This window comes from Zootermopsis nevadensis, unplaced genomic scaffold, assembly GCF_977971745.1.
Source record: "Zootermopsis nevadensis isolate Lab colony 2312 unplaced genomic scaffold, Znev_1.0 Znev_ptg000006l, whole genome shotgun sequence".
In the NCBI taxonomy this organism is placed as follows: Eukaryota; Metazoa; Arthropoda; class Insecta; order Blattodea; family Termopsidae; genus Zootermopsis; species Zootermopsis nevadensis.
Window position 1 is genome coordinate 9,103,831 of NW_028259138.1, and position 27,760 is coordinate 9,131,590.

The 27,760-nt window shown below is 37.8% G+C and overlaps 2 protein-coding genes and 1 long non-coding RNA gene across 17 annotated transcripts in view; all 3 read right to left on the reverse strand.

Annotated features, from left to right (window-relative positions):
• The window catches only part of shot (dystonin-like protein short stop), a 308,131-nt gene extending 303,954 nt beyond the window's left edge, over positions 1–4,177 (reverse strand). For 3 of the 8 annotated variants that reach the window (XM_087343486.1, XM_087343482.1, XM_087343476.1), the window contains exon 1: positions 3,615–4,176. In XM_087343486.1, coding sequence (XP_087199612.1) covers positions 3,615–3,717 — 103 coding nt within the window. In that variant the 5' untranslated portion in view covers positions 3,718–4,176. Of the gene's footprint in view, positions 1–3,614 lie in introns of all 8 variants that reach the window. The other 5 variants (XM_087343471.1, XM_087343467.1, XM_087343499.1 and 2 more) reach the window with 4 other exon arrangements.
• A 5,476-nt stretch (positions 4,178–9,653) lies between these two features.
• LOC147874726 (uncharacterized) lies at positions 9,654–14,595 on the reverse strand. Its single transcript, XR_015533828.1, has 3 exons — positions 14,526–14,595; positions 13,947–14,068; positions 9,654–10,566 (listed from the first exon to the last, which is right to left on the reverse strand). It is a non-coding gene; the product is annotated as an uncharacterized LOC147874726 (long non-coding RNA).
• Cep89 (Centrosomal protein 89kDa) lies at positions 11,482–27,597 on the reverse strand. Of its 8 annotated transcripts, XR_002543616.2 has the most exons (12): positions 27,396–27,450; positions 25,571–25,771; positions 24,166–24,329; positions 23,604–23,827; positions 21,933–22,465; positions 20,918–21,056; positions 19,375–19,555; positions 18,193–18,360; positions 17,385–17,616; positions 16,677–16,846; positions 15,315–15,518; positions 11,482–14,586 (listed from the first exon to the last, which is right to left on the reverse strand). XR_002543616.2 is itself a non-coding variant. In XM_022067549.2 (11 exons), exons 2-11 carry the CDS (start codon positions 25,742–25,744, stop codon positions 15,377–15,379), a joined length of 2,127 nt encoding a protein of 708 aa, XP_021923241.1. In that variant the 5' UTR covers positions 25,745–25,765; positions 27,472–27,597; the 3' UTR covers positions 11,482–15,376. The 8 variants fall into 8 exon arrangements, 7 of the variants coding, with proteins under 7 accessions (XP_021923241.1, XP_021923237.1, XP_021923240.1 ...); XM_022067549.2 differs by lacking the exon at positions 27,396–27,450 and adding an exon at positions 27,472–27,597 and having other exon boundaries at positions 11,482–15,518; positions 25,571–25,765; XM_022067545.2 differs by lacking the exon at positions 27,396–27,450 and adding an exon at positions 27,472–27,597 and having other exon boundaries at positions 11,482–15,518.
• Positions 27,598–27,760: the final 163 nt, after the last annotated feature.

Below are 27,760 nucleotides of genomic sequence, written 5' to 3' on the forward strand. Positions count from 1 at the left end.
TCACAATGTTTAAAACACCCTCAACGTACGAATTTTCGACAAGGCACGAGGCTGTGTGAGCTGGCAAAATGTGGGAGGGGTAAACACGGAAGTTCAGGTTATCAATACCATACAAAAGTTTACGTGTTATGTACTTGGTGATACTACGCAGGTGTTTTCTTTAAAATATTTCCTTGAGCGGTTGTGTACGGTAAATAATTGTATGCTACTTCCAACAATACAGCACATATGGCGAGTGGGTTCCTTAAAATACCAAGTGACGTCGAATTACAGGGCCACAAAGCTGGATCGTGGACCGCTACCCTCATGAACCAACCGATCACGTACAGCAAGGGTCCCGAGGTCACATTCGTACTGACTCTCGGGTCGCTCTGTTATAAATGAATGCAAATTAAGCCAACTTAAACGTAATGACCCGTTTTTTAAAGTGCTAGTAACTATCTTCCTATCACAAACAGGATCGTATACTATTCAAAATAATTTTTAAACTAGATTCATTTCAACTACAGACTTGAAGAAAAAAAAGTCTGAATTTCGGTGGTAATTGTTTGAAATTAGTTTTGTATCTGGCGATATTGCTAATTTCAATATGTGAAAGTGCATCTGATGTATAACGTCGAGGTCAGTGGCTGGAGTGAATAATCAACAAAGGCTCTCTCTCTACCCCTGCTGATGCTGACACAAAGACGCAGGACGAAGAAGGCTTCACCTCGTTTGACGCAACTGAACCGAATCACGCTCTGATTAGAGGCGTAAAGTACACGTCTACACAAAGGAAAACTGCTTCGCACAACCACAATGTTCCAGTGTTTGTGTTGTCATAAAGGGAGCCTTGAATTCTATACGAACTTGCACAATCAGAAAAGAATTTATTCGATTACATCTATGACTGTCATTGTATGCATTGTTCTACGTATCATACTTCAACTTCAGATTTTTGTCATGACTTCTGGTTGGTAAAGTGGTGGTGGTTTTTTTATTATTATTATTATTTAGTGTTCTGTCTGACGACAGGTCCATATGAACAGGATCCTTCAATCCTTTTCTCGGACTGGGACCTGTTCATATACGTTCTTGGCAGATGATCCAGAAGTGGTTAGCCATTGCCTTCTTCTGTGTGTGAATGGAGTAATTGTTGGGATGCCACGGAGAAACCGGGGAAGCCCCGGAGGAAAACTCCGTGTTGCCTAGACCACGGCCTTGCCCAACACAAGTTATAAATTCGGGCACCGCCGGGAATCGAACCCGGGACCCCAGGATTACAAGGCCAGCGTTCTAACCGCTAGACCACCGTGGCTTTGGTAAAGTATATAAAACACAAAAGAAACCGTGGCCAGATTCATTTCCGTGAAACAACATGCCATGAGATCACACAGGATAACAAAATACAATCTGAAATAACAATCAAACCTTTACATAGGTACTGTCGGCGAACCACGAGAAGATATTATGAAAATATAGCAAGTTTTTGCGCTAACAACGAGCTAAAAAACTCCATTGTTGCAGACTTCAGACTCCTTTAAACCAATGAAATCAAAAACAATGAAAGAACAACAATTCACTACATAAATGAGTAATAAAGAAATATAAACTCTGAAGAGATGTCGAGCATTCTTGGAATGATGCGAATAAAACGGACACAGTCGTGCCTGCCCAGTTGCATGTCGTACATACCAAAGTTAAATGAAAATCGGGCAGTTTGTTAAAACGTCTTAAGTGAGGTCAAACCTACAGACACGATTCCCTACGCCCATCTTTCCTTATAAAGCAAGGAAAGTGATCTAAATACTGCTTGTTCAATGGAGTCATTATTGTAACGCTAAATTAACAACACAGGAAAGTCAACATTGAAACAAGAACAAAACACGCTCCACAACGGTACCTAATATCACGGTGGAGTGGTTAGCAACTGCTTCGTGTTCGGACGGTCTCGGGTTCAAATCTCTGACCGGAGCCCAACTAACCTAAGATTTCTGGTGATTTTCTTTCAATTCATCCGGGCAATTCCCGAGTTAGTGCCTTAACAACCTCTTCCTTCCACATCCTTTCCAATTTATCTTTCACAAACCCAACCAAATATCCGATGTTACATGACCAAGACAGATGAAACGTCGAATGAAATAGCAACTTCTTGCATGCCAAACGTCACAATGTGTCGCACTGCATTAATGATAGCATGGGGTATGCGCGCCTCATTTTGAAAACGCTTCAATACTACAAATGGGCTCGAGGAAGGACATTTTCGTTACTTACGGGCAAATGGTGCACATGCGTAGTCAAACACGATTGTGAAACGCATTAGAGACGCGTAAGACACGTTATTGAACTTTACCTCCATTCTATGGCTACATTTCACTCCCAATCAATAACCAGAGAGCTGACGTGACGAAAGGCAAAGTTAAGTTGGTCACAGTGACAGCAATGCACTCCATGGCCTCCCTTATTTCTCCTGAACACCCCACGCCCCAGCCTTACCAACGGGGGGGAAAAGACCCCAGTACCCCACCGGTTAGGAGATTGGATGGGCTCCAGAACCGGTCAAAACATGGAAACTTAGAGAAAATAATGCCTTTCTCACCAGTTAAGGGAACATAACAAGACAAAAGAAATCTTGTATTTACAAGAAGATTGGGCTGACCCACGAAAAATAAAACTCATGGTCTTGGACATAACAGCACAGCATGTCATTCACAGCGGGGGCTTGTAACTGTTCTGATCAGGAACTCCATGCATTATTGCGTCTCATTCATGTATCTGCCGGAAGCATAATATGTCCTTGAACTTACAATTCACTTACATTACCATTCAACCATCCTATCTGCAGTAACAAATCGATTTTATAATTCACTACCCTGTGGCCACACGAAAATTCAAACGACGAAACTGAATACATCCCTGAATTTTTTATTTGTCTGCTCTGAAATAATTTTCATTCTATTGTTACGGTTTGGAAAATAAAAACACGCACACAAGACAGCTTGCAGTGGTTCGATGCATCTAAACTGACCACAATGTCTAGTTCGTCTACTGTCCCGACTATGCTATACGTCATTGCAGTACAATACCGGCGTGGAATGTGGTTTCAGTAGTTCACAGAGTCGAATGACAGGATGATTAATGGATAATGAATTGGAAAAAATGTGGAAAGAAGTGGTTGTAGCATAATTTAATGTATTATCCATTGTCGAAAACCTGTCAGGGTAGTCGGTTTCCAAGCCGAAATTTGAACCCGTTCACCGAATGACAATGTCGTTGATGGTCCTTTATGACGTGAGACTGAATAGCCAGGATTCCCACATTAATTTCAGGTCAGTATTTTCATAAATTTCGGACTTGTCCTGGCAATAAATTAACGGTACTGACATCAATCATAGTAATTTTATATTTACAAAACCGTCATGTTATTTACTTGAATTAACTGCAAAATTACGGCATAACAATGTGATTGTACTCAACTGTTACGATTATTGATTAAAACACTGAAATCGGCAGAAGGTGCAATTTTACTCACGGCCAAATTCAAGTACCATGGGTACAAATGACGTAACACGTATCTATTGAAACACCAACTTCGTTTACATAGATTTAACGTTGATGGCATGTTTTTAACTTACCGGCAATTCGAAGAACAGCTCTGTCAGCAGGATCAAGTTGTAAAATGCTCAAAGGTTTATCTTTCGCCCATTCTTTCAAGCTTCCATCGAAATCAAACTCCATTGTGAACAGGAACGTTACACTTAGAACAATTTCCGTATTCTGTCAGCCATTATTAACGTTTTAGTCTTTTTAACACTCTTTCTCGCCCCAACTTGCGCTTCCTCACATCATCACGGCTACACTGGTAAATTAGTCCGCACTAGAACCGCTAGGTGTCGCAGGAGTGGCAGTCACTGACATAAAAAACAATCTGTTGAAAAAGACACCATGCACGTACTTCACTCAATAGATCATGGCGATTTTAAATAGGATGCATGATTTATGCTAACTTACTTATGGACACAGCCGACGCACAGATACGTTTATCACATCACTCTACCAAACATTTATTCCGGATCGCTTCTTTATATCTGCACACCTTCAACTACAAATCGATAATTGCTTTTTTAATACATAAGATGGAGAAAACTAAGTCTTACGTCACTTCTAATCGTATATTACACGCATAAACACCGATCACTACTGCGTCTATATTAAAAACGTTCAGACAAAACATCACTAATGTCGGACACTGCTTCCTAGCAGACAGCACAGAAGCAGTCGACAATCACCAGGATGTGACGTTTAAGAAAACAACTCCCGCCATTGGCTAAATCGATCGGCTACGAAGCGCGCCACTTCAGAGCTGCCAATAGAAGCATCAACGCGTAGTATTATGCAAACGCCATTTCTGCCATTATTAATATTTAACAAATTCTACACCATTCAAAATATATAAACTATAAATATTTCACAAACTAAATTTTCTGTAACAGTGAACTGCTACAAGAAAAACAGTAACAAATCTGTTGTCGGTGCTAGCGTATGTTATGAGCCCGATTTGTCTGTTGGCAGTACGCAGTCTAATGAACAGCTGTACGATACAGCCTGACTAAGAAAGAAAGTTGTGAGAACCGTTATTTAGGTATGTTCAGTCTCTTTCTTGTGGGTACAAGGACGATCCCAAACAGGCCTGAGGTCAATGCACTGTCAATTAAATTACTTGCCCAATTTAAATTAAATATCACGGTCATTGATATGTACTGCACAGTAAAGTATTCAATGATCTATTGCATAAGATTTGAGTACACAGCTTGTGATGACGCAACTGTGGAAAAATCAATGTTAGGATTTCATTAACATGCCAGACCGAATAATGTGCGAGGCTTGAGTGCATGAAATGAAAGATTCATTTATGAACGTATTTTATAAACAATTTGCAAGACAGTTCTCTGTATACTTGGGTTCTAAACGTGGTTAGCGTACCGCTGGAGGTACGTAAAATGTTTCGGGAAGTTTGCTGAAAAACAACGGCGAATTAATTTTGCTCATCAGCTCGAGGAAAAGACACGCGTACATACATTTTGTTCATTTTATGTGACAAACCCCTTCTGCGTAAACACCACACAATGAAAAAAGAAATCATGTCATTTCTGGATATCAATTCCTGCTGGCCAAAGCCCGTAATTAAACCTCCCTGAGTATTCTATTTCTCTTATGTTGACGTTCATAACAAAATGTATCTGTAGATAGAAATTTATCCGCGGGACTCTTAGAAAATTCTCAGTTTTGGAATGACGGCTAAAGAACAGTAGGGGTGGAATTATGAGTGTGGAGTTCGACTTACACTGCGACAATGAGCGAGCTATTAGACTTCAAAATCCCTTGTGACTCATATGAGGGGCATTGTTCAACATATTCGTTCCAAGAGGTATATACCCATTAAATTAATTACGCTAAACCGAGCTAAAACGTATCCAGTTTCTCCAGTGAATGAATATCTTCTCCCCTAGTAATCGGCGTACGAAACAAGACTCGTTCACATTCACGTAAAAATAATGCTGTTATTATACTAAATATTGCCGATACCAAACTAATATCTGAACATCTCGAAGAGGCAAATTTAATTTTTTCAAGGTCGCTTCCAGTCCAGGGGCCATAATTTCTAATCTTCGTTTTACAATATGAATGATAAACATTTCGCTTTCGGTGCGAAAATTACATCACAATTACATCGTAGTTCCCAATAAGATGAGCGAGAGGTCCTTGTTACTACAGTATAATACCGTCAAAGTGGTAAGTCTGACATTAAATACTCCACTCCCCCGGACCTCTGCACGATGTGGCGCTTAGTTAAGCACTGGAGTCAACTTTGTCTTTTCTCGAATGAGAAGCATTGCTTATATAAACTACATCGGGAATAAAATACAACGTCGCGTTTTATTTTAAGGTAATCGGGATGAAAACAGACAACGAACAAATATGTTCCTTGCTCAAAATAATTGTGGATTAGAAAGCTACTGAATGAGACAGCAGTTTCAGATGTTAATACAGACGAAACCTACGATAAGCTATTCTCATCTAGTGCCTCATGTGGCACAGGTGTCAAAAGCTGGCCAACCCCAGTATAATACTGGAACATGAAGTCTGCAGAAAGACAGAATGGCTGTGTTAAGGGCTTGTCTCGCTGCTGTGTCTGCTTATGCAGAAATTAAAGCGGGCAATCTGTATATAAAACTTGGTTGACCTGCAGAGTCAGACCCACCTGTATGAGTTGTCCGCCCACTTAAGTCCAGAAATAGAAGTGTCGTCATAGCAACACAAATTAATGCCAACACTCCATCCTATAAATATTCAATTTGAACTTTTAACCAATTAAAATAGATCGTTATAGCTGAAGGTGATGCTGCACCCAGCGACGGGTTTTGGCTAGTCATGTCTTAAGCCGTCTCACCACAAGAAAGCGGAGGTAAAATTCTGTTTATTCTTAGTTTCTGCATTAGATGCAGATTACGATACTTTCTGGCCGCTCTAAACCCGTGGGGAGAAACCCCCGATTGGACAGGAGGTTAACTAGGCCCCAGAGCCGGTATAGACACGTAAACAAAAAATAAAACCCCCTTCTCTTCTAGGAATAGGTACCCGGTCGTCTAGCCTCGCTCCATTCACTTTACTGAGTCATCATACCTGTCCATCGTGGCTATAAGGAAATGAGTATTAATTTTAAGCTGACGAATGGACAGGGAATGCTAGAGGTCATGACTCAGTAATACAGTCTTGACACTTCCATCCACTGTAGCACTCCTCCCTTGCAAAGACAACAATTATGATGGCCAATTACGCAAAAAAATAATGGAAAAACAATTTTTTTCGTATTTTAATCCCTTACTCATTTTCTCCTCTGTCCCTTTCATACCTTATTCTTCTTCCCTCCTGCCTGCCTTATTCCATATCCACCCCTGTTATTACATTTTCGTCACACACATTAGAAACAGATCTTGGTCTATGCTTGTAAACGCTGCCTAATGATAGCAGCACTCGTAAATTAGACTTTTTTTCCGTCTAACATATTTCTGAAAACGTTTGGGCTTCTGGTAGAGCACAGAGTCCAAATGGGATCCAGTAAGCACTGGTCCTTATTCAGAGTTGACAGTCCGAAGGGTGGACGAACGATGTCAGCTGGCTGGGTCAACGTTTACCTCCTAGTGGAACGCTAAAGAGTGTTGATTTCTGTTTGAACAGCAGAGATTACAAAGAGTCGAATGAGATTGGATGATGATCGGTGCGTAATTAGGAATTTTAAAATAAGGGAGGCGTGTCCTGTTCTATGATACCGATCGGTTACATACGGCCGGAGAAATTGAGAAGAAGAAAAACAAAAAGACTTACTAATGACAGTCAATAATTTAGTATAGGTTTGAACCAGGTACCTCCAGAATATAAACCTTATCATTACACTAGTCGGCTCTGTGCACTTGTGCATTCGAAAACAATGCAGGTACTTATTTTTTCAATTATATAATTTATTACGCGTTACAACTAATAAAAATTATCTGAATATCAACATTGTGCAATAGTGAAAGTGATATAGAAGTATGATTTTAAGATTAAAAATACAAATTCTGATACACGTAACAAAAATAAACTACATATAAATAAATATAAAAACAGAGCCAAGAACAATTACACAACAAAACAGAACCAGATGTTGATTAAATTACAAAATGTGAAGAAATGCTTTCGAATTCAAAATGTCGCAACACACCGGTTGTAAAATACTCCGTTGGATTCTAATAGATTCAACTGCAGTCGGTAACCCGCGACCGTGAATGCGTTTAACAAAACAAACCAACTATGGCGCACAGACAGCGCTTAAAACCTGAGATGAAAGTTCAAACACGGAACTAATGAACATTTCCGTCAAACAAATCGCATTAAGAAGAGGAATCGGTTGAATGACTATTGTTTACACTCCATGTATAAACTGAACTACATAAAATGGATTATACAATGAACAACATTATGACCTTGCCAGAGGTCCTGTTTGTCCGCATCACATTTCTTCTCCGAAATTATTCGTACGGGTTTTGATTAAGCTTTGTGTTGGAAATTAACATATGAATTCTCGCACGTCTTTAAATGTGGTGCATATCGATATTCATTGCATATGAAACTGAAATCTAAGCTTATCACTATCCCCCCATTAAAAATGTCTTACGCTTATCGACATCGACACTTCTATTCAAAACGATTTTCAGTAGAAATACGAATGCAAAACTAAAGATAATGTAGTCTCTGTTCTTAATTAAGCACCACACCATGAAGAAATATGAGCGAGAGACAATGGTTCATAGTTTCGTACCCTCGTACGTATCTGTGACAAGTTAGGGCGTGCCGCAGGTAAAAAATGTTGCAGAACGTTGTTTTATACACGAGAAAGGTGGGACCCACGACCCAACGCCGTTCAAATCGTAGACAATAGTTTGTCTTCAGTGTTGTATACAACTATGCTGCCACTCTGTGGAACACAGAGTCACACGATTTACGATAAAAGATCTGTTTCTGCAACAAACGCTCAAGGAAACAGCATTTGGAAAGTCCAGAGAAGCAAGAAACTATTGCACTCGAGACAACTCAGACCCCGCTAACCAACCGCCAACCCGTTCTGAACGCGAAACTCGCATAACGGCTGTCGGCAGCAACAAATTCCAACCCATAGGGACAAGAATATTTATCATCTGAATTTGTTTTGCTGACCTTCATGGAAACTGGTTTTTACGGTGTCATATCCACGGATTATCAACGTCATGTCTGCCCGCGGAACCACAATATTCAAGCAGCTGCTTCAAATGAGCAACTAACACGAATTTTCTGTTTTTAGAACCCTAATTGCGTATTATCGTCTATGAATTTCTAAACTGAAACCTGGGAAGAATGTAGACAATTTTTCACACCTCACTACGAAATTTCATGTGACCTAATATGTTTAAATTACTGAGTGTGTATCATTAAGAAGGCAGAAGACAAAGTTACCTTGAGCTCAAGCAGCAGGCCATGCATGTCAAGGGATAATGCTCTGCCAGATGAATTTGAGTGATCAGAACCAAGCTCTGATTGCCATAATCCTGGGAAAAGAACTCTGGGTCTCACTGGATAGAAGACTGAGTGGGCCCAAACAGCTGATGGAAAAGAGAAAACTCCAGATTATAACGTACTAAACTTTCTAACTACAATTTAAAAGTATAAGCTTAATCTGAAATGACATACTCCACCATCTCCTCCCAGCAAATAGTTTGCTAAACACTGCACCTCCCTCTCACTGTTATCTGTAATAAAGTATAAAAAATAGACCATAGACACACACATTCATCATGTGATATCCATCAGTGGGCTTCCAATGCCAGGCTTTTCTTTTCTGGAATCAAATGAAATGACAGCCCACCCCATCTAGTGCTGAGGTAAAGAATGAGCAAGAGCTATACCTTCTCTCCCTCCAAACGCCTATATGGTGCGTAGCAGTACAGTTTTACATTTTACTGAGCTAGGTTAGTGACTGAGAAAAAGGGTGTTCAAACAGGCAAACTGAGAGATGAAAATAAATAAAATTATGAAGACATGGAGTTGAACTGCACATATTTTCATTCTCATTACCAAGTGGAGGTAAGAATAAAATATCATTAGAATTTTAATCATTTAATGATTAGGTACATCATACAGCATTCAAATTTGTACCAAATTCGCACTGATAACTGTCGATGTTAACATTTTTGTGTTAAAACGTTGCATGCCGTGTAGTGTATTAGAATATAAAATAAGCAAACAAACAAACAATTAACACTATAAAAAATACCCTAGTGCCATACCATTTTGATTAAATGAATTAATTTCCTAGTTGCCACTGATGATGACCTCTTGAGGTTGAAATGCGTATGACACTAGTGTCTTTTTTATAGTGTTAATAGTTCGTTTGTTTGTTTATTTTATATTTTTGTGTTGTTTGTTGATTATATAATGCCTTTACCAACAATTAAAATGGATACAAGGCTATATTATTAATAATACATAGAAACTGAAGAGAAAAGCCTAATTTCTTTTGTAAACCATACTTTGAACATCCCTGGTTACAAGGTACTAATTCATAACTGGAGTATGTTAATTATGTTAGTGCCCTGTACCTGCTATACTTACAGATCAGCAAAATTATGTTCTTTACATCTGAGATTTAGGTCAATGTTTGTTATGCCTTCAATTATTAATTTTGAAAACTTATGTAGAGTGAAATGAGACAAAGTCCATATTCCATTAAGAATAATACTTTACGTAACAACCATACAGTTACAGACGAATTCCGCATCTATATTTAGCTATGTATAACAAATGAACACAGGTGGCATGTCCTTGTATCATGTGTCAGCTGACCATGTAACATGGTACAATGGAATGACAGTAGCATCTAATATCAATGTACATCATCCTGTGTAGAGGCTCCCTTACAATGACACTAAGCAGGCAGAATGTTCCGTTGTGTCTCAGGCATCCAACATGAGGACAATCGATAAAGAACAGGGTCAGCAGAAACAACATAACGTTCTGGAAAGAACATATTATACCTATTATCCTTCAGTTGCTTCGATGTGCATGTTGGGTGAAGCTAGCAAGGAATATAAAAACTAATAATCATACAATTTAATATTATTTCTGTAAAGTTCTCTACAGGTCCAATGGTTCATTGATTATCGCTGTCACACCTGAAGCTAGTATGAATTTTGAGCAGCCATAATGTTGAATCAGATTCTACAAAAATATTGGTTTAACAAAAGTTACATCATTTTCTAAGACATATTAACTAACTCTATGGAGTAGAGTTCATCTTGAGTAACGCAGCTTGTCAACAAATTCCGCACCTTTTATGAAATCCGAAGGGTCATCGCCATGTTTACAATAGCTCTCCACCAGTCTCTATCCAGAGTCATAATAATCCAGTCTACACCCTCCCACCTTATTTCCTAAAGATTCATTTTAATATTACCCTCCCATATTCATATCTTCCAGTCTCTTCTCTCCACGCTTTGTAACCAAAATTGTTTGTTCATTTCTCATCGCCTGTGTGTGTTCAATAACCAAATCCTATCATCTTCCTTGGCACTCTATCAATAACAACTGTAAACAGATCCAAACAGTCAGAACCATGCCTGACAGCAAAAAGATCACCTTCTTTATCTTTTACTCCAGTACATTAACCCCATTACTGTGGTATTTGACAGAAGTATAATGTTCCTGTATTACCCTATATTGCAAAATTTGATTTCAGTCCACATCAAAGAATAATCTTCTCCATTTGTGGTGAAATTTCTCAATTTTACATAAATACTGAATATTTTATGTATGTGTTCATAATCTGTGTGATTTTTATTTATATACATACATAAATAACATAACCTCAAAATAAATTAAGATTTTTACCATAAAATTATATTCTTTTCGATAAGCAGTGAAAACATAATGTGCATCAAAATGATTTAATACGTACATTACAATAAAGAGATATTCACATACTATTGTGTTTATCACTGTGCCATACATACTGCACCGTTAATGTACACAAACCAGCAAGTTTTGTCCGTGTGAGTTTGCTGATAGCCACGTATGAATACGGCTGTCTTCTGGGATATTGTGCCATATAGTCTGGTAGACATGACCTATCTTTCACAGGAGCTTACTGCCTCCATAATCAGGACAATACCCTACAAGACAACCATCTACAAATGTGAAGAGTTCAGCATAGTAATATCATTGACTATAATTTATATTTTTTAGTCTACTGGCTGTATTAAGTAAACTGAATGACAAAATTATGCACAGACAAACATAACAGTGACCAAATCACAAGTTACACTGTCACTACCACTCCTTCCATTACTGCCACTGGAGCTCACAGCCTTGCTTTGTCAGAGAAAGGGGGGAATTTATCTTTCTTTCCCACCCCTTCCCACATATATCAGTGACAAAGTAATAGGACAATAACAGATGGAAATGTCTTCAACTGTTATGGGTTTATTATGCAGCCTGCTCTTGGGCCACATAACAAAGTAATGAGTCAACAGACACGTAAATGAAGACTACAACCAAGACTGTCTTACATTCCTTGTAAACAATATTCTATACAAATAAATGCAGAAAGTTGTACTCCAAGTTGCAGTTTACATATTCTCCAAAATATTCTTTAAGTCTTGCAGGCCACATTTTCCTTCATAGTCATTTATTAGTGGTATAAATCTACTGCTGCAAAAATAATTATTCTTCATGTCACAGTGCACAAGCATAATTTTTCCTTGTACTGCAACTAATATTCATAATATTTAAAAATGTTTCAAGTAAAAGTTGTAGGTTTTAATGAGATCTATAATTTTAGTTATATGCCAATTTTTGTGTGCATATATCTATTTATGAGAAAAATTATATATAAAGTACAATTTGTGTTTTATGTAGAGGTTATACTGGACCAACAGACATCAAAACATATTTATGCACAAATTTTATTTGAAACTACAGATCACCCTTTTTAATCAAAATCTGTTGAACAGTTAAGATGATGAAACAAGTGTTGGACAGCAATGTGTGACTTTCCACACTAATTTTATGCATTTAGTGCAAAGAATGCATTCTTATCAGAAAACAGACAAATTCTTGCTACTTCAAATAAAGACAATAGTAATAATTCTGTTAACACAAACAAGATGTTAATAAGATAAAGTTGTTATTAACAAACTCATATTGACTAGTGACATTATCATTATATCACATCTTTATTAAGCAGAATCAGTGTAAAATATTACCCTTAGCTTCTTGAAATTACAGTAATCTTCCAGTTCTTCAAAGTCCATCAGTCACTATCAAACTATCTACAGCAAAGTTTAAATAAATCTAAAATTAATACAATCGATTAAGATGTGTTTTATAACATTTTTGTTTTATCTATCCTCATGTCACAGAAGATTATCTGCAGTTATTTAGTTGTAAGAAAATTACTTGCTGTATAAAAGCTAAAAGAGCTTAAGGAACTAAGATAAAAACACTCCCACTATTCCAGTAATTAATATATTACTGCAGCCACTGAACACAGAGAAAGTACTGAGACACACTACACTCTGAATTTATGAAATTGTCTTCTAGAAGAGAGAATTATAGTGGCACAACCAATGCATTTAGTGTAGAGGTAACTGCCAAACTGAGGGGTCTGAAACCAGATATGTGATTACTGCCACATATCTGACAAAGATTATTAAGGTAGATTATGACAGAGTTAATGCCCCACACAATTTGAGCAATTCCCCCAAGAGGGAAGAGAAATGAAACTTCCAGAGCTGTAAGATTTAATAATCTTACTTCTAGAAACAAGGTATTCGATTCTGCCCTATGAATTAGATAAGTGTGTGCGAGTGAATGTGTTTGGAGAATCTCAGCTTATAAGGCTTTTTGCACCTGTATACTAGTCAAGGTAAAACAACCTTGCCACAAAATGGAAGATTACCTCCATGCAAAGATACACACAAAAGGATAGTTTTTCAAGAATAGAGTTTGTGCCACAAGTCATGTCATATGCCTGTGTGAAAGGAAATAGGGTGGTGGGGATACCTCTGTGTGTGCGCAAGCAATAGAAGAAAAATCATGTGATATAATAACCATTACCACATGATTTGCTCTACACAGAGTCATGCAGCAAACTGACCCGTTTCAACCAAGTGGTCTCATCTGAGATAAATTAAAATAACAATTCTGAGTGCATGCCATGATTTCTGGCACTAGGTCTAGCAATAAGAACCATAGGGCAGGCTGTATCGAAGCCTAACCATGGTGATACGATTAATGGCAGCTAAAAGTGAGAAACATTCATGAAATGGTAAAGCTACCTACAGAGATTATACTGTAAAAAAAAAACATTGTTTAGATTGTGATCAGAGTTGCCATACCATGTGGGTGGTTACCAATGGTTTGAAGGAAACGAAAAGGCTGGTCAACCACAGCCAGGAATAGGAGATGAGTCCTGTCCAAGCCATCAGAAATGGTAACTATGAAGGCCCCTTTCCAGTACCTGTGCAAAGGAAAGGACAAGCAGGATTTCATTATAATCTGGGTCTGACTGACATATCTGTCTTTATCATCTGGAGAAATCAAATGCAGTAAAACACAGCATTAACCTGTGTCATAGCATCCATCTATATGACATCAGTATCCTGTCCACAAAATCCAGGCATATAAAACCTAAGACATGAAGCTCCATCCCAGTAACATGAACAAGATGGATTCTTCCTGGGCAGGTCGCGGAAGACTCATTCACACATTAAAGAAACAAGTGAAAACCCTCTTGAACGACAAGACTTGAATATCCACTTACTTGTCCTTTCCTATGCCCTGGACCTGAAAAGGGCCTTTTGTTTCTTCTGTTACCTCGTTGCTCAGGCAACTCTATTTAAGTTCCCAACCTTGGGTTCTGAACGTCTGTTTGGCCAGTCTACTTATTTCCCTCAGCCCAATCTACATGTACTTACCTAGATCCCAGCTCAAATCTTCTACCCATTAAGATGGAAGTAGGAGGTCCCTCTGAAATGACTGCAACCCAGAAAATCACAATCTAAACTTTCACCAACATGAGAGCCACAAATCTCATGCAAAAGCAACGGTGGTTGCTGGTTAAATTAAAAGAATGTCACTGGCTAATTCTATGGGTAAGATTCGATTTTCTGTGGGGCAGTACTTTTTCGGACATGTTCGTATAACATTTCTTACAATCTAAGCTATCTGTGCTATTTTTTCCCAGTATTGTGACTAAATGGAACTGGTTGTGTTAATAACTGATTACATTGGTGCTAATGAGGAAGTTGTGGGAAAACCAGGAAAGTCAGTTACAGGGAAAGTGCAAGAAATCCAAGGGAACCTACACTGACTGTTACAAATCCTACATACGATAAAACAATTTCTATATCATTAATTAACATTCTAACACACAATTTAACAGTTTACAAATTCTTATTTTAATAATCTTCAATTTCAGAGGCAACCATGGATCTTCACTGCCCGTTTTATTATTATTATTATTTTTGCTTTTTCAGCTAACACATGAAATTAGCACAAGAGAAAAATAATATAAAATACACTTCTTATTGTTTCATACTGTGGACGGACTTGTTTTGAGACAATTATAACAAATGTTAAATATTAATGACATGTAATATTATGAGACTCTCAAAATTTTAATGAAAATTATACAGCCTAGATTCAACCTGAATTTAATATAAACATCTTTTATACTGTGTTAAAGTTGTAATTTGGAAACTTACATAATTTTTTTGGCCAACAAAGTGCCATGTGGAAACTTCTCTTTTTTACATAAATACAGTTCTTAACTATAGGTTCTGGCGTGGTTTAGAAAGAAGTCAGATTCCCTTTCTGACAGCAAGTTAGCTTGCTTCAACTTTTCTTTTATGCGTAAATCTTCTGATGTTGCTGCTCGCCACACAACCTCAAGGTCTTCTTGCGTCTTTCTGCAACCAAGACAACTCACATTCACCACATAACAGCATACAGTCAGAAATGGAAAAATATTTGTTTCTTCACTTAGCACCATGGGAAAGCTCCTATTATCCAATGAATAGGATGCTGGGTGGGCAAATGAGAAACTGAATGTTTCGTTCCATATCATGCTTAGGTACAGGTAACCCTCGGTTTGTGCCGATTCAGAATAACGCCGCTTTCGAAACCAGCAAGTCAAAAAGTGAAAAAATTATATGTTACTACTATTTATAACGTTTTACAATGTTTCTCATACTGATTCTTATACTAAATCGTAATTCTTACATCGCTGATTTTGAATAAAAATTATAAATACAGTCACCTCTGCACTCATTGCTAAGTAGCTGCGAGTTAATCTCCTAAAAATCCGCCAACATTGCGCAACAGTCACGTGAGCATAGGTCACTCTTCACGGTGAGTCATTTGCATTCAGCCTGATAAGGAAGTAAGGAAAAATGCGCTCAGTTCACTTCTTGTTGACACATTGAATGTGCTGAAAACTGTGTGCTAAACGGTTTTGTGTTGTTGTTCGACCACTATTCTGCAGTAGCAACTGTTTTATATTTATAAATTGTAGGAGAGCCACCATGTCTGGTAAGAGAAGTGAATGTGTTGCTAAAAAGTTGCGTAGGTTTATTGCGTTAGAAGATAAGATGGACACAATTCGTAGAATAGAAGGTGGTGATACCCGTCGTAATGTGTGCAGAAGTGTGAAGTTGCCTCCTTCCATTGTGACTACCATAATGAAAAATTCATATAAAATAAAACAGTCGATGCAACAGGCTACGAGAGTAAGTGCAACGCAAGTGAGTTATAGCAGAAGTAAACTTTTAGAAAGAATGGAGAAATTACTGTTGCTATGGGTGGATGACATGAATCGAAAAAACATTCCCTTGAATGAAATTGCTATCACGGAGAAAGTGAAGTCAATTTTTGAGGAACTTAAGTCGTCAATGTTTGGGTGCTGGGAATGCATGTCATTGACTTCCCATTGATTTACACTATAAAAAGAGTTTACATTTATGCCGGTTTGTCCAGGGACGCATCCCTGGCATAAATCGAGGGTTACCTGTACTTATAATCTTCATACAACCAGTAACACATTAAGATATAATAAAGTTTTAACATACGTTTTCTCTTGCTGCAGGCGACCTATGATCATTTCCTTCTGCTTGAGAAGATTACGTAAACGCATAACTTCTCGATGGTATTCATCTTTCATTCTCTCCACATCTGTCTCTTGTTGATGAATGCGTTTTTCGACCACATCCAGTTCAGCCCATGCATCCTTTTGCACAGTCTGAAAAAGAAAGACAACCTAAAACAATGAATTTGCTGATTTAATTTTAAGATGACTGATACATTCATCTTTCAGTCCCATTAAATGAACAATTTCCATGGAGCAGACTTCTTCTTGAGAAGCTGACAGTCACTCAACTAGTCATGAAATATAATGCCTTTTATGTAACCAAAATATTCATTATGACATTCACATCAGTTGACTACTAAACCCTTTCCTGATTCAGCTGAATCTAGTCTACAAACTTCCATCCTATTTGAAATACATTTTAATATTAACCTCCCATCTATAAAAAGGTCTTTCAAGTGTTCTCTTTATTTGAGATTTTCCAATCAAAATTTAGTTAGTATCTCTCATGTGTCCCACATATGAAATACCCCCTCTAACTGTTGTTGATATTAAACATATGTACACAAAAAGTATTAACAAGATCATCAGTAAGATTAAAAATTAAAAATAAATTCAAATTAGAAATTGTTTTAATAAGGCTTCTACTGTATAAACAATTCAGTTTTGTATGTATTTGAGAATCATGCACCTTAAGTTTGGTTTTCAGAGAACCCATACGATACACAATTGTAGTACCCAGCCGAGCTATGGAATTGTTCTCTTCCTGTTTTGCGTGCAGCTGACGCAAAAGATTCTCTTGCTCTGCCACAAGCTCTTCTGAAAAGGTCATAGCCTTCTGGAGTTGTCTCTTTGATGCATCTCGTGATACCTGACAAGTCACCAGGCGACTCTGTAATTCTTCACACCGATGCTGCATTTTCCTAAGATGTTAACCAAAATATTAACATAACCTCCATGGTAAAGTAATTGGCAGGAACACATACAAACACTGATGAGTCAAGGGCCAAATGTAATTTGATGCTTCTAAGGAAAACAGTCATTACTGTCAACAATTACATCAGAGCTTTCTATCATAAATGTTACTGCCATGGTACAGGACTTTCACTGACAAGTTGACACTTGTTCAGCTGGCCAAGAAACCCCTTTTATGGAATCTGAAGATTCATTACTGTATTAAAAAGTGTATCACTTGACTCCATTCTGCACATCCACACACTGTTTTTTTCTAAGATGCATTTTAACATTACTCTCCCATCTACGACACGGTTTCAAAAGCAGTTTCTTATTTCTCGAAAATTATCAAATTCCTAGATACTATACAAATGAAGAAAGACATCTGCTTTTTAGTTTCAAAAAACTCTAAATTTGTTATGATACAAAATCTTTAGTCTCCTTGCACATTTTCTCAGCTCCATGCCTTTTTTCTGTTCCAATCCAAATATATCACCTGATATGACAGAAAATAAAGAAACGTCACCATAATAATCAAAACATACTTGAGCAGCTTGTCGAGTGTCTTAACTTGGACCTGCAGCTTCTTGTTTTCAGTTGTCACATTGACAAGCTGTACCTCCAGATGAGGCTTCTGTGACTGCAATTCTTGAACCTGGCTCGTCAAATTGCTCTTGTCTCCCTCATATTTAGTCTTCAACTCATCAAGCAACCTGCATTACAAACATTTCAATGTACACATTGGTATACAGTTCACTTGCATCACTATAACTTCACTACATCTGTGAATGCAGCACAAATAAAGGCAAGGTTAACAGAATACACTGCTGAAACATCACAATGGGGCAATGAAGAATAATATAAATGCAAGGTTGTTCCTTGCCTAAACAAGCTCCATGCACTCTTGGTATTAGCATCAGAGAGAGCAGAGAGATCTGTTTCATATTTATTCCCAGAAAATTACCCTGTTAACCATTTGGTAGATCTGGTGGATCCCTAGAGCCAGTTTAAATGCAGTGGTGACGTAAAGAATTCTCTGCTTTCCTGAAGGGGAATAAGCCCTGGTTGTCATGTCTGAAGACAGTCACTTTACTGAGTGGCTTTTCACAGCAAAGACAACAAATCCTTTGTAAAATAAGCAGTACCTTGGCTGAGACGCACTTCATCCCCAAATATTTAGTTAAAATGGCCTGACATGAGATATAATAAATTCTGCCTCCAACTATTTCATGAAGTCTGTCAGTCTTCTGTTATGTCACACCATATGACACACTTGAGCTACTGATTCACCATTCCTACTGGCTGGAAGGTGCTCAGGATACATGTCACTTTCATTTGTCATTTGTGCATCTTTGAAATTATGCAGCCAATCAAAAGGGAGGAATGGATGGGCAGGATAGGTTGCATGGAAAGGGGAGATAAGAAATGCATACAAAGTTTTAGTCAGAAAACCTCAAGGGAAGAACTCACTTGGGAGGCACAGGCATGGATGGGAAGATAATATCAATATATATATTAAAGAAACAGGATACGAAGGCATGGACCAGATTAAACTGGCTCAGGTTAAGATCTAGTGGCAGGGTCTTGTGAACCAGCCCATAACATGTATTTCCCAAGTACTATGGGAAGAAGGGGGAGGGGGGGGGAAGAAAAAGGAACAACCCCCCCCCCCCCACACACACACACACAATAACACACTTCTAAAGTTGTTTTACCATTAAACCTACCGTCTACACTCTGAAACAGAGGCAGAATGTATGGCAAAAGGAACTTTGCTATCTGCATCTTTCTTCAAACGATCATACTCCTCCCTGAGTACGGAATATTGGCCCTTTAAAGTCAACAAATCTCCTCGATACTGGTGAAACTTATTCACCAACATTTCATTGTCTTTGGTCAACTCTGCAACTAAATAAAGACATGAAGACATAACATTCGTTGAAAGCAAGTAGTAACACTATAAAGAAATTCACTGAATTTTTATGAGGGAATATCAAATGAAAACTGGAAGAGAGTTTTGTACTGGTTAATGAAAATTAACTGCATTAGCTATTTTACAAAATGTTCTTGGCCAATAAGCTTTTTCAATATAATCACTGTCTTATCTGTCATCAATATAAAACTAGTTCAATTGGTTTTGAAACTAAAAATGCACCACCTTTCTGAAGCACCTTCCTCATAAACATTTCTTTTAGAAGTCAACATATGGAAATCACTTGGAGCAACATTAGGTGAATAATTTGTGGTATGATTTCCAATTCCAGACTTAATTATCCTACTCAATGTCCAATCATTGGATGGTAAGTGTTACTGTTGTGGGGGAAAACTACCTGAAAGTAATTCTCAACATCTGGTGGAGATAGCATACATTAATTTAGTACTCATTAAGTTGCAATAAGCTATACCTTCTTCCATGCAGTATTATAAAATAGCACCAATCATATCCAGAATATTAATATGATCTATCCAGCAACACCTTTGTTCTGTCCTAGGAGAATTCTTGGACATGACCATTCCACACCGCTCTGCTTACTCGCAGGTTTAACATAAAGATTTCTGTCTTCTGGGTTGTTGCGCTGTGTAGTCTGGTCGATGTTAACCAACGTTTCAGAGGTCATACTGCCTCTGTCATCAGGGCGATGATGACAGAGGCAGTATGACCTCTGAAACGTTGGTTAATATCGACCAGACTACACAGCGCAACAACCCAGAAGACGGAAATCTTCATACTCACCGCTGTGAGAACCTCAAGTCTTACAGGTTTAACATAGTTTATGTCTCATGTGTACTCATTTTCATTTCATCTCAGGTGTTAATTTCATGGTTTCATCAGAGACCAGAGATTTTTTATATGCAAATACTGCCACAAATATAGACTGCACATTAAAGAATACTTATAGATCTAATATCTTCTGCTGTTTAAGTTTGGTACCTGTCTTCTGTAAAGAGCTGAATCATAGTGTTACCAAGTATAACCAATAATACACATTTCTGCCCATAATATATGTACCCAGTTTCTTTCATCACTATAAACCATTCATCATTTTTCTGATTTGCATCAAATATTAGGGCTAGCCATCATGATTCATCATTTCCAGTTTCCCTTATACTACACATTAATGCAGAGATAAGGGAACTTCTTTACTCAGATTCCAGGTAAATGTCATGTTAGCATTGATGCAAAAGTAAAGTTTACTGGCTAATATGATATCCTCAAACGAAATATATAAGCTGCAAAACTTCTAATGTCTGTAACAAACATACACTCACCTCTTCCATCACACTCTGCTTGTATTTGATCCAGCTTTTCTTTCTGCAGCTGAAGCTCATTTGTAAGCAACTCATTTTGTTCCTGGGCCTGACTCGCATCCTGCTGCAAAGTGTGCCAGCTACTGGATCTCTCTTCTACCTACAACACAATAACAAGAAAACAAAGTCGAAAGCACACTCTACAACATCCGTAAAAGTTATATAAAGTAAAGCTGTTCTGCTACATGGCATGAAGGTACTTGTGGGGAGAGGAGATGTATTCCTACACATCCTTCATCTTGGCTCTGGATGGTGGGTGTGGTCGGCATCATGCCCCAGCCACAATTTATCCCTGGGAAAAGGACCCCCCAGTACCCATTGGATAGGAGAATGGGTGGGCCCTAGAGTTGGTCTGGATACACAGGGTAGTAGAAAGATCCTGTGCCCCTGCCAGGGTTCAAACCCCAGTCTTTAGCCAGACACTATAATGACTGAGCTATTCCAGATCAACTAAGAGTTCTATAGACCAACATAAAAGCTAACAAAATCAGTCAGAGATTGTTGCCAACTCACTAATAAACAAAGAAACTTACTACCTATCTACATACCTACTAACATAACTCCATAATAATACTTCCTGAACAAGAAATTCCATCCTAATGTGGAAGCTGAAGATTCATCGCTCCAGCACATAGGCTCGTACTGCATCCAGTCCTGAGCTAAATTCAGTCAAATTCTAACGTTCACAAACCTATTTCCTAAAACTTAATTTTACTATTTTTCTCTCATCAACGTACAGGTCCCACAGTACTCATTAATTGGGGGCTAGATAGCCCAAAGCTAGTCATCATGTGATGCTGAGGAAAAGAAAAATCTCTGCCAATGTTTGAAATTTAACCCCAGTCATCCAGTCCATAGCTGGTCACTTAGCTGACTGAGTCCCAGGAAGTATATTGTACAATTGACATTACATTTATTCATATTTCACACGTTTCCCTTCGATAATTTTTCAAGGAACGACAAATGCAACACTTACCTGCCTATTTGCTTCTTCCAGATCTTGATATAATTTCTCATTCTCGGCAACAATTTGCTTACATTTGGCTACAAATTTATTTAAATCTTGTTCATAAACATGGATCAAATCATCTTTTTCATTTATTGTTTCCTGATATGCTTCAAGTAAAGAGCCAAGTAAATTTTTGTTGACATTCCTCCATGCCATAGAAGTTTCCTTCTCCTGAACTTCACTCGGCATTACTTTCAACGGAGGTAGTTCCCCTGTGCCCCCATGTCTGTGCAGCTTCTGTTGGTATCTGTCCAACTCAACATTAAGCCTGTACACTAGGTTCTTAAGCAAGGTAGTATCTTCATTTAGCTCCTGATTCTGAACCTGCAGAGCAGCTGTTTGCTCTAACTCATTTTTTTCCTGGCTCTTCATGTGTTCTAACTCTGTCTTAAAGGCATCTCTCTCTTCCTTAAGATGTTTGTTGTTTGACTCAAGTTTTACGAGCTTAACTTTCAGAATCTCAACATCCTCTTTCTTGCAAAGGTTTTCATTTACGGTGGCTGAAACACAATGTGAAACCTGATTTAAACTGTTATGCATTAATAACAAAACACCATGGCTCAGCATTCCTTGAAAAGCTACACAGTTACTCAAGTAGGCATGAAATTACCTATTCTTATGGTATATAAAGATCCATAATGACGCTGACAAATTTCACGCAGAAGTTTATCCAACATTCTCCTCAAGGTTAATCCCACGTGTAAATTGAATTATGAGGGATCATTAGCATATATTTAAATTTACATCATCAACTTCTGAACAGACATTCTGTATTTTTCAGATATTGGAGAAAAACTGTAAGTACAACAGGACAGTTATTTAGACTTCAACAAAACCTATGAATTAATTATGATGTAAGTTATTTTACAGTGCCACTGAAATCAGTATAAATACAGTCCACAGATCAAGAGAAAAGCCCTGCTAGGAATTCGATATATGAGCATGTGCAAGATTTCGCGGCGATTGACGATCCATCCTAAAAGCATTCGTTCCACAACCAATGAACGAACAACAGACAACAGGCTTTCATGTGTTCTGATGTGTACAGCTTTAAGATTACCTCACAGAGGCACATTGATTTAATCTAGAATATTATCACAACACCCACAGAACATATTAGAGGTGGACTCACTACACGCTACTCTTAACTGCTTGATGTTTTCAGTCTGTGTGTACGTATCACACTTCCCAGCAATAGCAGCCCTCTAGTCCACTTGATAAGAAACATTCCCCCTGCACTGCACCAGAACCGACCTTACCCCCCCCCCCCCCAGGTCTTTTCTTGTGGTCGGTGGACAGTATGAATATAGTAGGCCAATTAAAATATATATATTGAGCTTGTCAATACTCTGTTGCAAGGAGTTATTATGACCCCGTACTGTGACTTTTTATAATAAAGAAAACATGTTACATGATAAACCCTTTCCAAACACACCCACTGCAATTATTTTTGCAGTAATTTAACCCAACAAGAGAGACAATTAAATTAACAACTTACATGCAACAAAATGCACATCCTATGTATGTGTACTCATATAGGTGCTGTCATCTTTCAGGCTACTTGATATTGCCATACCATAGAGTGCATGTAACAATCTCATTTGGTTTCGCAATGTATGTACAATATGCACTACTCACTTTGTTGATAACCCGAATCTTGACTAGAATGTGACAGTTGCTGCAGGTTTGTGGAAAGTTCTTTGTTTTCCTTTGTTAAACCATCAGACTCTTGCAACAAAGTAGCACGACTTACAGATCGGCTGCGGCGGTGTTCTACGTCAGTAAGACGAAGCTTCCGCCTAGGTTTCGGCTTTGGTGGTTGTTCCATTGGGTTCTCAGACACTTGTGATTGAGATGGTTCCCTGTTAAATATTTGAAGGAACATGCTGTATGTATGTTCACTTTGCAAGCCTCTTTTTTTAATAGACAGATCTTAAAGCGGCCCATCCACGTATGGGTCTGGCTTGCAAGTCCGGCTCGGCTCGGGTTCCATTGAGCCAAACTCGTTTGTGGGTGGGGTGTCACGAGCTGAGTCTGCTATGCATGCGTGGTGAGATATATCTGAGCCTGGCTCACGAGTCAAGCTCACCGAGCCAGACTCGCAAGTCAGACTCCTACATGGATGGGCCGCTTAAGACCCACACATCACATCTTAAAGCAGGTCTGCATACTATGTCACACTTCTTAATTCCATACATACCCTTCGCATGTCAATTCTTCCCTTTTTGTTGCTTGGACTGATGAACCTCTGTGGTATTTATGCCTGTGGTGGTGACGCCTTCGTGGATGCACAGACACATTATCTTTGCTACTGCTTCCATCCCCAACTTGCTTATCTACCAGTTGACTTCTTTGTTTGCTGCGCTACAATGTAATGCTAATATTAAATTACTAGGCCACTATTAAACATTAAGTATTCTAAGTGTTTTAAATACACTTACTTTCACACTATTTCCTGTCACCATTTACTTAAAAATATATAAAAAATGCATAAGTTCCAATCACGTATGAAAACCAGTAACTCTTTAGATTTATTTAATAAGACTTTCTCATAACCTAAAAATCAATCTACAACACAGATCATATGGAGTTGAATGATGGGATGACTGCAAATAATGAAATGAGATGCCTGTAAAAATGACCATAGCATATTTTACAGTACTATTCAACCAGTAGCTAAAGGACTGAGGAAAACCATAAAAGAAAAACTCATGTGATGATAGCCGACCTCTGGGCTAAGAATCAAACTTAAGTCTTCATAGAAAGCAAGATGTTCAGCCACAACTACTTCTAAAGTACATTCCTAGAAAGTAAAATATTAGGGCTGTCCAGCCTAAAACCACTGACATACCTGTGGTATCTACCCACGGACTGAATTATACAGAACACATTTTTAAGCCCAAGTCTATTCATATTAATTCCAAACTTTTCCACAGTATTTATCGGGTGTCATTTGAAATCAACTAAAAAATTACATGGAATACTTAGCAAACACTTTTCATAAAGTTTTTTCAGCAGTATGATGTTTGTAGTTCTCATGGCAGTGAAGATATCAATGGTAGTCTTCTCGGTTGTAATGTGCAGGCATGCAGGTGGGTAGAAATATTTAAAAGAAACATACTGCCTCTACCTACAACTCCACATGGCATCACACCCACAAGATCACCATCAACATATGACAAGACTCAATGCCATTATTAAAAAAACAAAGAAAGCACATATTTTGAAGAATGGAAAGATACAATCACAGGCCAACCCTCATGTCATGTGTTGATCAGCCCTTATGATTATCTCTGCATGCCATAACATAAAATATGCATCTTAATTTCTTATTGCAAAACTGAGAAAAAAATAAATCTAACATTCCATTTTTAACGTATGAAAGATGAGAATGTAAAATTCATCAACAAAGTCTAAATAAAATCTGAACAGAGGAGTGAAGAAAACTTGTATGAATGTATTCTGGACACACCTATTAGTCACATACAGAGCCATGTTTGAATACAGATATGACAATTTATATATATCTGCTGCAAGGACTAGAAAAACATTTCAAACTTTTGCAAGGAACATATGAACACTAGTAACACAGATATCTACTGTACCTTCCTATGATGTCTCCACTGCGTTTCTAATTCAGTTCCACCTGCTATAACATCAGAAGTTGATTGGACACTCAGTTGTTCAGGCTTTTCTGACTGTGAAGTCAGTCTGTTTCTTCTAGATTCAACCACAAACATCGGCAATGACGGAACTGTACTGAATAATGGAGGAGGCATTGCTGAATGCCAAACATCATCCTGTAACTAACAATAAATAAGTTCACATATTTAGGTAAATGTGACAAAAAGAGAATATGAGCTCTTCAGAGCTGAAGTGGTATAAGTCAAAGTCTTTCAATTCTGTATAAGGTTTATTTAATATCAAATGAAAATTGCAGGGTAATTCATTGTGCTTGCCAGGAAATATTACTAGCTGCAGAATAAACATATTTTCACTGATTACAGTAAGCAAACTGAAAACATCTAAAATACTTCTTAATGATACTAATCTTATTATTTCACATCTAGAAATTGACTGTTTCCAAATTTGTATGAAAAATGTCTTTGCTAGCTTGAACAAATGGAATAAAGCCACTAAACTCTCATTACATTTTGACAAAACAAATTTCATGAAATTTTTACCAAGAAAAATTGTGTTAATCTAGGTGTAGTGCATGCGGATAGAGCAATTGAAGAAGTAGAAACAACTAATTTCTTGGCCTACAAATTGACAATAGCTTAAATTGTAAAACATATTCAATATATAAGATTTGAGGTTTTCACAGCGGTGAGTATGAAGATTTCTGTCTTCAGGGTTGTTGCGCTGTGTACACAGAAACAGAGACAGAAATCTTTACATATTCAATACCTTATCCCTACACTAAGCTAACTAAAAGTCTGAATCACGATATAAAGAAGTTAAAGTCGAGACTAAAAGGGCATCTCCTTTCCGAGTCCTTCTACTCCGCAGAAAAATTTACCTCAACCAAAAATTCTCAGCTATTATACAAACATGTCAAGCAATTATTTTTTTGGTAATACTGCAGTTGGCTGTACATTACTGCCATAACTATGTCATTTATATTTGTAACAGAAACAAGTTTTATATTTATATTTGGCTTAGGCCTAAGAAGGATCTATGGAATACAAATAAATTATATTCTATAATGCCAAACCATTAATTTACATGCTATGTTAATTTTCTCGATATTTTATTTCTAACAAACAGCGACCGCAAATTGTGAAGTCAAACTTTTCACTAATTAATAACAAATCCGATGACGGATACGTCCGACAAAGCTACGGTAACATATAATCTACTATGGGTTTATAAGTAATCTCACATTATAAATCAAAAACAGAACTTTACTTGTACTGCCGACAAAGATATCTATGCTATGTTGGCTTCTGTGCTACCGAAAGCGTAGGCCATTCCACAGACAATACCAACAAATTCAATGGATGTATTTATTAGACATCGAACTGAGGCTGCTGGTAAAGACAAAAGACCAAAAGACATCCCATTGCTACATGACGAAAATTTAAGCTTTGGCCATAAGAGGGCAAAATAGTAGATAGACTTGACGTTCTTTGCGACACACTTGTTATGACGAGTGTGAATATCGCTGTCTTCTGGGTTTTTACTGCCATGTAGTCAGGTAAAAGTTCACCGACGTTTCAAAGTTGCTTGCTACCTCCATTATCAGCGGTTGGTTTTCACAAATGTAGTGTGATCGGAATTTGTATTTATATATATCTAAATTATATAATTAGTAACTCATAGTTTTCAAAAACACCACCGATTGAAACCTTTGATGGAAATCAAGCAACATGATACTTCCCCATATCTTATTTATAACCCAATGTAACAAAATCAAACTAAATCTACCAGTTGGTAGCCGAGATTTGCGCATCGCCATCTGCACATGCATGTCACTAACCTAAATAAATTGAATTAAATCTACCTCCTAGATGCTGAATACTGCACACTGTGGTCAGCATATGAGCATCACAAACATAACTTAACTCCACGTAGCGCAACCTAACCCAATTCAAAGGAATATACCCCTTCGCAGCTGAAAATTCCCCACCGAAGCTAACCCAAAATAATCTAACCTAGCTCAACCAAAACCAACGTAAAAATTAATTTGCTCTCTTGCTAACCTAACCCTACCTAGCAATGTTTAAATGCTGAGGGGATATATTAACATCAAGATGAGCTAGGTCAGGTTAAATATGTAACTCTCGTATTCA